Here is a 12,370-nt window from a genome sequence, read left to right on the forward strand (position 1 = left end):
GATTGATGCTCGCTGCGCTGTGTCAAATCTGTTAGGAGCTTGTCTTTATTACGTCATAAGAAGCTGGCTGGCTGTTCCATCCCTCTGTGAACAATATTAGAGTACCTCAGACTGTAAATCTATAGGAGCAGACTTTAATTAACGTCTAAACCGTCCCCGGCTGCTTTTCTCCTGTGTGGCTGAATTGCGGCTGACATTAGCGCTTTGGATTGAAAGCACTTGGAAGATGGTCTGCCGGCATCTCTTTCATGCCTGCACTCATCAGTCTTGTACATCATTGAGTGAAACGGTGCTAAGCTGTGCTGCATAGCGTGTGCTGCATAGCGTGTGCTGCATAGCGTGTGCTGCATAGCGTGTGCTGCATAGCGTGTGCTGCATCGCGTGTGCTGCATAGCGTGTGCTGTATAGCGTGTCCTGTGTTTTGCTGCTGCTTATCTTCAGACTGGTCCACATGCTGTGTCATTTTCAGCCAGTGTATTGATAGCCTGTGGTCACTTTATTTTAATGACACGTTAAAGTGCTGGAGGGGAGGTTTTCAGGGTATTGATCCTTCCTGACCTCCTCTAAGTGTGTCACTCTGTCTGGGACTGAGGGCCGTGGAAACCATGGCCTGGGGCCGGTGAACTTTCAGCCGAGCACAGCGCAGGCATGGCAGGTCAGGTCAGAGCATGAGCCTGCCTGAGAATCTGTACTGCATTCTGTAAACGGTTGTGGGCTGTTGCAAGTGAAACAGGAGAGTGTATGCAGACCAAAGTGACCCTGGGACTAGAGCACCAGGCCCCACCAATCCCTGCATCTCCAACAGGCCCCCAACAATCACTAGATCTCTGTGAGGTCCCAGCCAATCTCTGCATCTCTGAGAGAGCCCAGCCAATCTCTGCATCTCTGAGAGAGCCCAGCCAATCTCTGCATCTCTGAGAGAGCCCAGCCAATCTCTTCATCTCTGAGAGAACCCAGCCAATCTCTGCATCTCTGAGAGAGCCCAGCCAATCTCTGCATCTCTGAGAGAACCCAGCCAATCTCTGCATCTCTGAGAGAACCCAGCCAATCTCTGTATCTCTGAGAGAACCCAGCCAATCTCTGCATCTGTTCTCTGTTTCTCTGTGACTGAGAGAAACTGGGGGTGGGATTGCAGTCTCTAATGGTATCTGTTTGCTTTGCAGGCCTTCAGGGATGAGCTGGAGAGCCTCATTCAGGAGCAAAGGAGAAAGGGCAACGACCCCGCGGGTCTGCTGGCCCTGCGTCAGATCGCGGACTTCTTCACCGCCAGCACCGTGGCCGGCTTCTCCACCTCTCCCCTCAGTAAGTGTCACCATGGAAACGCACCGGCACCGCACATCTCTCTTTCAAAGGAGCTGTAGGAGCCAACTGAAAGTAATCACTTGTGGTTTTTGTTGTTTTTTTTTTCTTTTTCTTTGAAATTCTCCATTTTCATACCGTATGCCCTTTCACACGGCAGCTTGCATACCTTTCAGTCTGGCACTGAAGCTGGATGTGGTGCTGTGCTTCTCAGTCCAGGTGGGCAGTGTCCCACCCAGCACGTAGGCCTGCATCCCTGCCCTTAATGTACCCAGCCTGTCACAACCTCGACCTGTTCTGTCTGAGCCTGTACATTCCACCATTGTCACTCTCACTGTCCGTTTCCAACCACTGTATCAGAACTAGTGACAAGGTACTGGTGTGTAAAACATTAGCAATGCCTTTATTATAATACTGTACACATTGGGGAAATGAGTCCAAAAAAACAGAGATTTTTCTGTATTACTGATTTTTCTTTATTTGACCAGTGCTTCATTAAAATGCTAGAGACTGACCCTTTTAAGAGACTGCAATATCATTGCTTTAGGTTATTTTTATTCCTTTGTCTGCTCTATAAATATCCTGTCTGGTTTTCTGAGAAATAATGTTTTAGTAAGGTCCCCTTCAGTAAGGTTCCCTCTAATCATCATGTTTTTTTCTGCAAACAGCACATTCCTGGGCACAACCTAGGATATCTTAATGCAAGAAGATCTGTTAAAAACTATAGATTAGCAATGCAGATATTATTGCATACCATAATATTGAACTTTGTATTTGCTCTTATAAATTTTAAGATGGCATAGGGTCGATCGTGCATTGTAAAAATGTGTGATGTTTGCTGTGCAGTCATGTTTAATTGGACACTGGAAGAGCTGAACAGAACACCAGTGCTTTAAATCCCAAGGCCAAAGCAAACGGAGACTGACCTCCCCGTATGGAAAATTCTGCTCACATCATACTGCATTTCCATGTCTGCGTAGAGTAATGTTGACTATATTCTGCTCATATCATACTGCATTTCCATGTCTGCGTAGAGTAATGTTGACTATATTATGTTAATTTATTCCTTTTCCCTCCAAAAATGCACAAAGCAATTAATTTAATAGGAGAAGGAAAATGGGAGAAAGTGTTTTGTAAAAGCTGTCCAAGTGCAAAATGGCTTCTTCACTTACATAAGTAAGCATGCTGAGGAACAGAACATTGATTCACATGTCAAGTGAGGAGTAGTAATTTTTACAGAATGCTGGACATTGCTTCTCATAGATCCCAGAGAAAGCGTCTTGCTGAAGCCTGAAGGGGTAGGCTCAGGTGGGATGTCGTCAGAGAGCGCAGTGCCCGTAGTGATTTGTTTGTTCATCTTTTGTATAAGTTGGCTGTGTGTCCCTGTTTGTCCAGGCCTTGGGATGGTTACTCCAATCAACGACATGTTTGGAATTGAGTCTTCCACACTGGCCAAGGGGGAGAAGCAGCTTCGCTGCAAACTGGCCAGCTTGTACAGACTGGTAGACCTGTTCAGCTGGGCACACTTCGCCAGCTCTTACATCACAGTAAGTAAGGCTCTCCTCCCGGCTCATACATTACAGAAAATAAAAGTCCTCCTCTCTCAGGTTTTACATTGCAGTTAGTAAAGCTCTCACCCAGTTATAACAGTAAATAAAACTATCTCTCAGGTTTTACATTGCAGTTAGTAAAGCTCTTTTCCAGGTCTTGCATTACAGTAAGTAAGGCTCTCCTCCCGGCTCATACATTACAGAAAAGTAAAAGTCCTCCTCTCTCAGGTTTTACATTGCAGTTAGTAAAGCTCTCACCCAGTTATAACAGTAAGTAAAACTATCTCTCAGGTTTTACATTGCAGTTAGTAAAGCTCTCACCCAGTTATAACAGTAAGTAAAACTATCTCTCAGGTTTTACATTGCAATTAGTAAAGCTCTCACCCAGTTATAACAGTAAGTAAAACTATCTCTCAGGTTTTACATTGCAGTTAGTAAAGCTCTCACCCTGTTATAACAGTAAGTAAAACTATCTCTCAGGTTTTACATTGCAGTTAGTAAAGCTCTCACCCTTTTATAACAGTAAGTAAAACTATCTCTCAGGTTTTACATTGCAATTAGTAAAGCTCTCACCCAGTTATAACAGTAAGTAAAACTATCTCTAAGGTTTTACATTGCAGTAAGTAAAGCTCTTTTCCAGGTCTTACATTACGGTAAGTAATGCTAGGGGCATCCCTTGGCTGGCTCTCCTACTGTAGATATCTTCTTAGTTCAGTTTTGCTTGGGATGACAGACTCTGTAGGGTGTTGGCTGTGTTGCACCTGCATGGGGATCTTTGGCTTGTAAAGTAAGTCCACAGCATGCTCACCGCATGCCAGAAATAACTACCACTCTGCTTTTCAACAAGCACATAATGATACCATGTTGAAAATGGAGCTGAATACTGTGTTCTCCACAGAATAGCATCAGTATTGCTTGGTCTGCTTGGTTTCACTTTGGCTTTGGAGACTTTTTTTGTATTGCAAGCATTAATTTATTCTCATCCCCCCCCCCCCCCCCCCCCCCATAGGTCCGGGTTAGCAAAGAACAAGATCATATCCTCATCATTCCAAGAGGCTTGTCTTTTGCTGAAGCCACAGCTTCAAATTTGGTAAGGATATTGACAACCAAGGGGATTATGGAAATTTGGATGTGTTTCAGCCCTACAGTAGCAGTGCACGGTTATCTGCAGAAAAGTATGCCCTGTCCTGGCAGGGACAAGAAAAGTATGCCCTGTTTTTGGCAGAACACTACCTTGCATTAACTCTCTGCCAAAGACTTCTAATGTTTGTCTCATTGGGAACATTCCATCTGTCAGAAATACAAAGTTAAATGTGAACTCAAATTGTGTGCAAGATGATCTTGAAAGGTCTATTTCACAAATATTTGTCAAAGATGAAATTCACAGCTGTATGGACAGTTCTGTTAATTTTCAGTGTACTGTCTTAAAAGCTTAGCTTGGAGACAAAATCTTAGTTTGGAGACTGGACTAAATTGTTAGTGGATTGAGGTGTCCGTACAGTAAATGCTCTCTGTAAGCGCATTGTTTCAAAGTTGAATATAATATGAGGCTAGAAAGCACAGACAGAAGTGGTGTTGCTTTTAGTTTTTCCACCGTAGCATTAAGCAGAAGCCCTACAGAAGTGAGATGTGACTGATTTTAATTGTGAAGTTTTTTATCGCCCTGTGGTGTCATGGATGCAGTTTTTACACTGAAAAACTCATTATTTTGGATGGACACTGAGATCCAAGGACACCCTGCAATGCATTGTGGGGTAGTATTTTAACTAGCCCCGGAGGGCTGGGTGGTATATCGGCATGGCTGGCTGTTTTTCTCTCTCAGCTCCTGGGTGAAGCAGAGGCCACCAGCAAGAATTTTGCCTCTGGCGCAGACAAGAGCACAGAAAGCACAGCGCTGTATCTGCGGGAAACAAATAAACAGCCGTCTATGGTAACGGCAGCTAGGGCACGGCCCGTCTTTCAGAGACTTTTCACATTCGTTTATTCCATTTCAGATCGATACGGCACATGTCAAAACGCGCCACTCTTTAATGAACTCCCGCAGGCTGAAGGCGAGGAGAGGCCTCGGGGCTTCCGCCACATGAAAACGAAAGCGGAATGGCTTTCATATGTCAGACGGCTCTCCCCTCTCACAGCAATGAGGATGAGAAGGGCGTCTGTGGTTTCGTTTGATCCCTCCGTCAGATCCCCCCTTTGTTTTTCCTGTCAGTGGGGTTTGCTGTGACCTGCCCTTGCAAAGCCCCTGTTGCAGGAAATGACCTCATGATGGGGTTTGAGTTACTCTGGCCGTCAGTATCAGCTGCATTTAGAGAGGAACAGCTGTGCATGGCCAGCGGTGTTCCCCGTACGGGCCAGGTGTGATCGGTAGTCCTTTGCCAAAAAAACAGCACACAGCTTGATTTTTTTGCATCCTGATGCTGGCCACAGAGCTATGGAGATATCATTAATCTGGAACATTCCCAGTATACTGAGGGCTGTTGCTATCTGTTGGAAAAAGCCAGCTTGCATTGTTTTTTGCCTTAGGTCTGAAAGCAAAAGGGAGCTGATGTGCTTGAGAAAAATGGTGAGAACTGGATGAGTGCTGGCCTCGTCTTTAGGTTGATAAGGAAGCGTTTGTTATGTTGCCTTGGATACAGTTTTTCTGTGTCGTGTGTAGTTCTGTGCAGGGGTGTGAATCAGCCACATGATCTGTGACAGTCAGACTCTGATTATGCAGAACTGGATTTATAATGAGTTTCAGTGATTGAGAGTGAAGAGGCAAACCCACACACAGCTGACAGAGATCACTCAGATCACTCAGAATGGGTCTCAATGACTGAAAGGGCCTTTTGATAAAAAAAAAATCCCCTCATTCAACAGTTCAAAGAAAAGGAGAAAAACCTTCAAATGACGTTTTAATGAGCTACTGCTGGTCTGTTTTAAAATCACTTAATGCCTGCCAGCTCCATTATGGAAAACCTTTCATCAAAGTTAAAATTAAAAATATTGCATCGTAAATATTTAACTTGCTCCATTGCAAATGCTAGTTGAAAATTGGAGCAATAAACTCAGAACTCGCAGTAGATCACTGTATTGACATGTGACATGATCTCCCAGTCAATACTTCAGCATCCAGCAGGCTGCTAGGGATTGGGCGGCAGGCGGAGAGCAGTGTACTGTAAGCAGTAGGAAGTAGGATTGAATGGTGCTTAAAGTGCTGTTCCGCACAGTGTCTGACATGGTGATACTCAGTTCAAATGCAAGAAATTAGCTTGCCCTCAGTCCAAGCTGTTAAGGCATTGATAGCCAAGGCTCAAACAGCAGGTCATGTCAGTCTGTTGTAACTCCAGCCAGATGTTGCACATGGCTAGATCATCTACAGCGTAGCCCATTTGGTAATAACCTAGTTTTTTGCGGGAGGGCTGGCTCTGGCGACCTCAACAAAGGGGCTGAAAAACTGGTCATGCTGGGTGGGTATGTAAACAGGCTGTGGGCTAAAGTTCACTTCCACAGTCTCATGCAGATGTTTACCTCACTGTCCCCTGCCCCGTGACACCTTTATGTAATGCCCCCGTAATTAACACAGACCTACGGTTAGCACCCTGCATTAAGAGCTGGTCACGTCGATGTGAGCACACACTGAAATGAGGTGACGTTACAGACCAGCAAACAGCAGGAATTTACTGGTGTGTGAAATGAAACTGAGAATGTTTAACTTGTTAATCTGAAGGCAATTCACTCACGTTATGTCTCTGTAATTTCCAAGATTTTAATATCACTAAAGCTGTGAATTTGTAAATACTTTTAAAAGCAGTCCGTATTACAGCACACAAGAGTTAACTTACAGTTTTGTACAGATCTGTGTCTCATAACTGAGGCTCCATTGTTGCTTTTCCAGAGATTCTTCTGTCTAATATGCGTAAGTGCTTGCTGCACATCTAACGTAGAGATGACAGCTTGTGGTATGTTCACTTTCAATGTGCTGTGCATCTGTGTGCCTGTGGCTCAGAGCAGCAGCTTGCACTGAGCCAGGCAGCAGCAGCACTCTTCTCTGAATGAAGTGATACATGGATAGCTCATCGTTGCCAACAGAGGCAGGGCTATATTCAGTAAATATGATAATTTTTCTAAATAATGTCTATCCCTATCCACTGTTGGCAGTGTTATGTTCAATGCAGTTAGTGTGGACTACTATCAGAATAACAGCAGCAAACCTACAAGCAAGAGCTGTATTGCTCTTTTGTAATGAAAGAGAACATGTGGTTCTGAACACAGTGGTGTGGTGATATATATTTTTTTTAATAATTTCAGTTATCTCCTCTGTCTCCAGGTGAAGGTGAACATTCTCGGGGACGTTGTGGAGCAGGGCTCCACCACCCTGAGCGTGGACCGGTTCGGCTTCAGTCCGCACGCGGCCGTGTACTCCATGCGCCCGGACGTGCGGTGTGTCATTCACATCCACACGCCCGCCACCGCCGCTGTGAGTAAGCAGCTGGAGAGAAGCGCACGAGAGCCAGCTCTGCTTTCACTTCTCGCTCTCTTAAAGCACACTGAAATCTCACCATTATTCTGGATAGAAGCCATTTTGGTAATGCAGCCCATGTGCAGCGAGTCTCAGCTGGTGATAATGTGTGCATTGTAATGTCATACATTGTGTGTTTGTTCATTAAATTCTCCCCTTAATGGAAATGACACGGACAAAGTGGAATAAATAACCCTTAAGCAGAGAGCTAATGTTGTGGAAATGGTCAGCTAGAATGCGTTGCTCAAAGTGGGTTAGAGGTGATTCTGAGCCTCACAAGGTGGTGACATCAACCAGGTAGCATCAACGTAGAGCAGTAACCCTAGATCCTGCATGGTAGTGGTAATCAGTGATGTCATCGTATGTCTTCTTCCAAACCTACGCGTCTTCAGTTTGCATGTGAAGCTCTTGCATGCCACAGATTGAGACATCTTGCCCCTGTGACCCAACTTGTAGGTCTCCTCCATGAAATGTGGACTCCTGCCGATCTCCCAAGAGGCCCTGATCCTCGGAGACATCGCCTACCACAACTACCAAGGCTGCTTGGATGAGCAGGAGCAGAGGGCCGAGCTTCAGAAAGCGCTGGGCCCGTCCATCAAGGTACCGCGCCGCTGAGCACTGTGGGTAGGGGAACCGTGTCCGATTACATCACATTGAGCTGGGTTCTCATTGTGAACTATCCCCCTGCAGGTTCTGGTCCTCAGGAACCATGGTGTGGTCGCGCTTGGCGAAACCATTGAAGAGGCCTTCCATTACATTTACAATGCCCAGCTGGCATGTGAAATTCAGGTGAGACCCAAAAACAAGCCTTTATTCAATACATTACGTCACATTATTGTCTTTAAGCAGACTCTCTTATCCAGGGTGACGCAGGTTACAGTGCAGGTTACAGTTGTTACATGTTATCCGTTTATACAGCTTAACATTCAAGCACACATTGTATGAATGCTCATCTTTTTTGAAGGGCAGCATGGTTTTGAATTTCAGAAAGCTGTCCGGTTGCAACTATTTGTTACTTGTACTATAGTGGCTGTAAATTTCCATAAAAAGCTTGTTGATAATTTGTTTTTCACTCATTGTTGTTTTTCACTTTGTTTTTCATTTGTTTTTTAACGCTCTGTCAGTTGCCATGGCTGAAAACATCTGCACAGTGAATCATATAATAGTGAATCACGTCACAATCGTATAATAATTTTCCTCAAATACAAGTGTGACGTACGCACTCAGATATCTATAACAGATCTTATGTTTGGTTCCTTTGAAAGCCTGTGTTCTTGGCATTGAAAGAGAGAGTCAGTGGTCTGCACAGCATCTGTGAAAGCAGAAATCAAAGACAAATGCTTGTGTGGAAGGAGGATGCTTCTGGAGCCTAGTGCCTCTGCGCCTGATTGGCTGTCCCATTCTGGGTCTCAGCCAATAGGGCAGCGTGTGTTCTGGAGCCTTGAGGATGTTTGTCTCCACCCGTTTTGATTATGACATCATATTAGGCCCCTCAGGGTGCTCATGAAATATAATGAAACATTCCTTTTGCATGTAGCACTCCCTCATTTTTCTGTGTGCTGGTTGTCAGTGCGTGCTAGATCCGTTGACTTTCATGATTGCAATGTATAGGTTTTCTGCATGGTATTAAGCAGTATTGTTTTGGTTGTTCTCAAGCTGAATTCCTGTACATCTTGTGCTCAAATTTTACAGTTTTTTTTGTGTTGAAATGTTTTTTAGTAAGCAATGTTATGTTAGACTCTTCACTCCATCTGTTTTTGACTAGGATCTGGATTTGCAGTTTATAAACTAAATCTCAAGATGGCCTCTCTAAATGTGTTTGTATGAATGTTTGCAAAACTAGTTTTGTCAAGGGAAAACTTACTTAGATGTCCTCCACACTACAGAATCTGCCAATAAATTTGTTTATAGCAGTGACATAGCTGAGCTGATACGCACAAATTATTTCAATAGTTCAGTTATTTCATCTTGCAAATAAGACCGCATGGCTTATATGTGCAGGAAATTACAGAAAAGAGGGTCCTGACCCTCTGATAAGAAGCATAAAATCAGTTTGAATCCCACAAGGAAAAAAATTGAAGTAATCCATGCTGCAAAGCTTGTTTCAATTCTAGAACCAAAGCAGCGGCTTCATATTCCATGTTTTCATTCTGATGGTCAGAATAACAATGCGCCGGCCTTCCGGTGCCTCCGGGAGCGCCTGTGCAGCCAGCGGTCATCGGTTCCCCTTTCCTCTCGCAGGTAAACGCCCTGTCGTGCGCCGGCGGAGTGGACAACCTCATAGTGCTGGACCTGGAGAAGTACAAGCCGGTCACCCAGGGCGTGGCCGTGGCGGGGGTCAGCATGGGCGGCCAGCACAAGTGGAAGGTGGGCGAGCTGGAGTTCGAGTCCCTCATGCGGATGCTGGACAACCTGGTGAGTGGCCTGCGTCAGGCCCGGGGACTAGGGGCTGGGGAGCTGGGGGAGGGGGGACCAGATGGCCGCTCGTAGTTCGTAGCAATGTAGTAATGTCCATGTGCATTCTGAGGATCAGATTTGTTTGTTTGCTGGCTGCAAAGCTGCTGATCTGTGGTGATTCTGTGTCGGCGGCGCTTTGGTCTGAGGCGGTGACCTCGTTGTTGCATAACGATGCGAGCGTCTGACCGGGTCGTGAAGCTGCAGCTGCGTGTGTTCGCCCCCCCCCCTTTGCCAGCGAGCACTTTGCACTGTCACCTCGCTAACGAGGCGCCGCACAGCAGCGGTGCGGCGTGTATAACGCCGCAGGGCCCGCAGCTGCGACCGCCTCGTCCGCACGGTGCACTGCGGCCACCGGATCTGGCCTCCAGATGCCCGACCCGCCGCCGGTTTAAGAGCTCCGGCCGCATTATCGCCGTGGAGCTGATTGACTGGAAAAATGGAAGCATCTGTTCGCCGGGGTTCGGCGGCAGCTTCTCTGCTCTTTGAAATCTTAACGATGTCGGCCTCTCGCGGTTCCCTCGTGGTGGTGTGGCTCAGACCGCGGTATCCACCCTCCGCACCACCACCACCACCACCACCCTCCCAGAGCACGGCCTTCGCGCCAGCTATTTAGTCTGCTCCTTCAGGGGCATCAGCTCGCAGCAGGCGCCACGTAGATCCACTGATCATAATGTCACCTGGATGGGCTGATGGTGGATGCCCATGATTAGAATGATGCATCCATAAAGCATAAAGATCATTGTCTCTGCACAACTTGCAGTCTACACTAATGCTTGCAAACAAGCGGTCCATTCTGAGCACTTTTCCCAGGACAAAGTGTATCTCTGGGAATGACCCTCTCATCCTGGGAGCATCCTAGGATCATCACACCCTGAAGATATTACGCATTTGCACAAGTGAGTATGATGAGGTGAGGTCGAGAGTGAGGAGAAGGCAAGGCTGCAGAAAGCATCAGGGAATTTATCTGATCCTGGATCAGTTCAGAAGCCATCTTCACTGGAATTCAGGTCATATCTCTGAATGTTGTGCTGGTGTTTTTGTTGTTGAATAGCAACAGCAACAACAACATTCCTTACCCCCTCCAGCACAGTCCACAGCACAGCACATAATACAAAATACAGTTTAAATACAAAGTGTCCACGATAGCAAACAGCATATAATGGCATGCAGTTGCTAAATATTACTGACACAAAATGATTTTTCTCATTTCTTAATAAAGCTGAATAATATCAAAAACCAATATTGAATCGGGGGTACTCCGGTAGACCTTTGAAGTGGTTGCAGGCTGCAGTTAGTAGCCACTGAGGGTAATGAGATGGGTTGGGGAAACTCCACACAGTTCACATGGCATTAGCACCCAATATCTGAGAGGAAATGTGTTGTTCTATGAAGGACTTGTTGTGATCCTGCTTTTACCCTTTCCTTGGGTGGCGGAGTGAAAATGTATTTTCATGTGAGGCACAGGCGATTCAATATTAATCCTTCTGGTACCATCAAAGGTTGTTCACTGTAAAGCACCTCAAGACCTTTGACAGCTGCCATGTAATAATGCAAACCATCATCATCATTTTTATTACAAAATGTAGCCGAGAATATTCTTAGACAGGTGGTTTTACGGCACAGAACATGAGAGGGCTGAAGTCTCCCTGAGATTGATCGCGTTTGCTTTCCCTCTGAAGAGCTTTAACCCCAGGAGGTGGGCCCTCTGTGATGCCTGAGCCATGTAGACTTAACTCCCTTAAATCAAACCCCAGCATTACCACGGGTCTCTGCTCCCTCGTAAAATTAATGGGATCTCCCGGGCCAAATTCATTTTAATGAATGGGCTTTGTGCATTAAACTGCGGAATTCTTTTTGGAACTATTAATCACAGATACACCCACATATCTCTTTTTTTCTTTTTTGCACAGGAAGAATCCTTACAGATAAATCTGTTTCTGCAGTGCAGAGATACAGTTATCTGCTTCTCTGGTAGTTTGTGTGCTCCAGCAGGCTTTTGTGTTGTCCTGCTTGTACCGAGCTCTGTGTGAGCGTGTCTGCAGCCCCTGACAGATTCGCTGTGATTAACAAAGCCGGTTGTGTTAAAAACGCCAAGAGGCAGAGACAGATGCCAGCGAAACAAATGTGACCCCCAACAGAAAGGGCTCATTGTTTCACGCGGTGCCACGTTTCCGGTCACCAGGGCTACAGGACGGGGTACGCCTACAGGCACCCCATCGTGAGGGAGAAGCCCCGGCACAAGAGCGAGGTGGAGATCCCGGCCACGGTGACGGCGTTCATGCTGGAGGACGACGAGGCCGGGCCGCGCTCGCCGCTGCGGTTCCTGACGCAGAGGCAGCAGCGGGAGAAGACACGCTGGCTCAACTCGCCCAACAGCTACACCAAGGTCAGCGTGCCGGAGCCGTCCCAGAACGGAGAGAGCAGCCCCCGGACCAAGACCACGGTGAGCGCGCGCCCCCTCCAAACCTCGCCTCTCACCCACCAAACCCCCTCCTCCCAACCCCCCCTCACGGTGGAGGGAGCCGAACAGGTCCTCTTCCTGTTTAGCAATTCAGTCACTCCC

At 46.4% G+C, this 12,370-nt stretch overlaps 1 protein-coding gene across 11 annotated transcripts in view; it reads left to right on the forward strand.

The window, feature by feature from the left end:
• LOC118789677 (gamma-adducin-like) overlaps positions 1–12,370 on the forward strand; it is a 62,916-nt gene that overhangs the window by 42,149 nt on the left and 8,397 nt on the right. For all 11 annotated transcript variants that reach the window (XM_036546189.1, XM_036546186.1, XM_036546188.1 and 8 more), the window contains 8 exons: positions 1,164–1,302; positions 2,695–2,846; positions 3,859–3,939; positions 7,159–7,308; positions 7,807–7,950; positions 8,041–8,139; positions 9,592–9,765; positions 11,990–12,250. In XM_036546189.1, coding sequence (XP_036402082.1) covers positions 1,164–1,302; positions 2,695–2,846; positions 3,859–3,939; positions 7,159–7,308; positions 7,807–7,950; positions 8,041–8,139; positions 9,592–9,765; positions 11,990–12,250 — 1,200 coding nt within the window. The remainder of the gene's footprint in view (positions 1–1,163; positions 1,303–2,694; positions 2,847–3,858; positions 3,940–7,158; positions 7,309–7,806; positions 7,951–8,040; positions 8,140–9,591; positions 9,766–11,989; positions 12,251–12,370) is intronic.

Source organism: Megalops cyprinoides, chromosome 15 (genome assembly GCF_013368585.1).
Source record: "Megalops cyprinoides isolate fMegCyp1 chromosome 15, fMegCyp1.pri, whole genome shotgun sequence".
Classification (NCBI taxonomy): Eukaryota; Metazoa; Chordata; class Actinopteri; order Elopiformes; family Megalopidae; genus Megalops; species Megalops cyprinoides.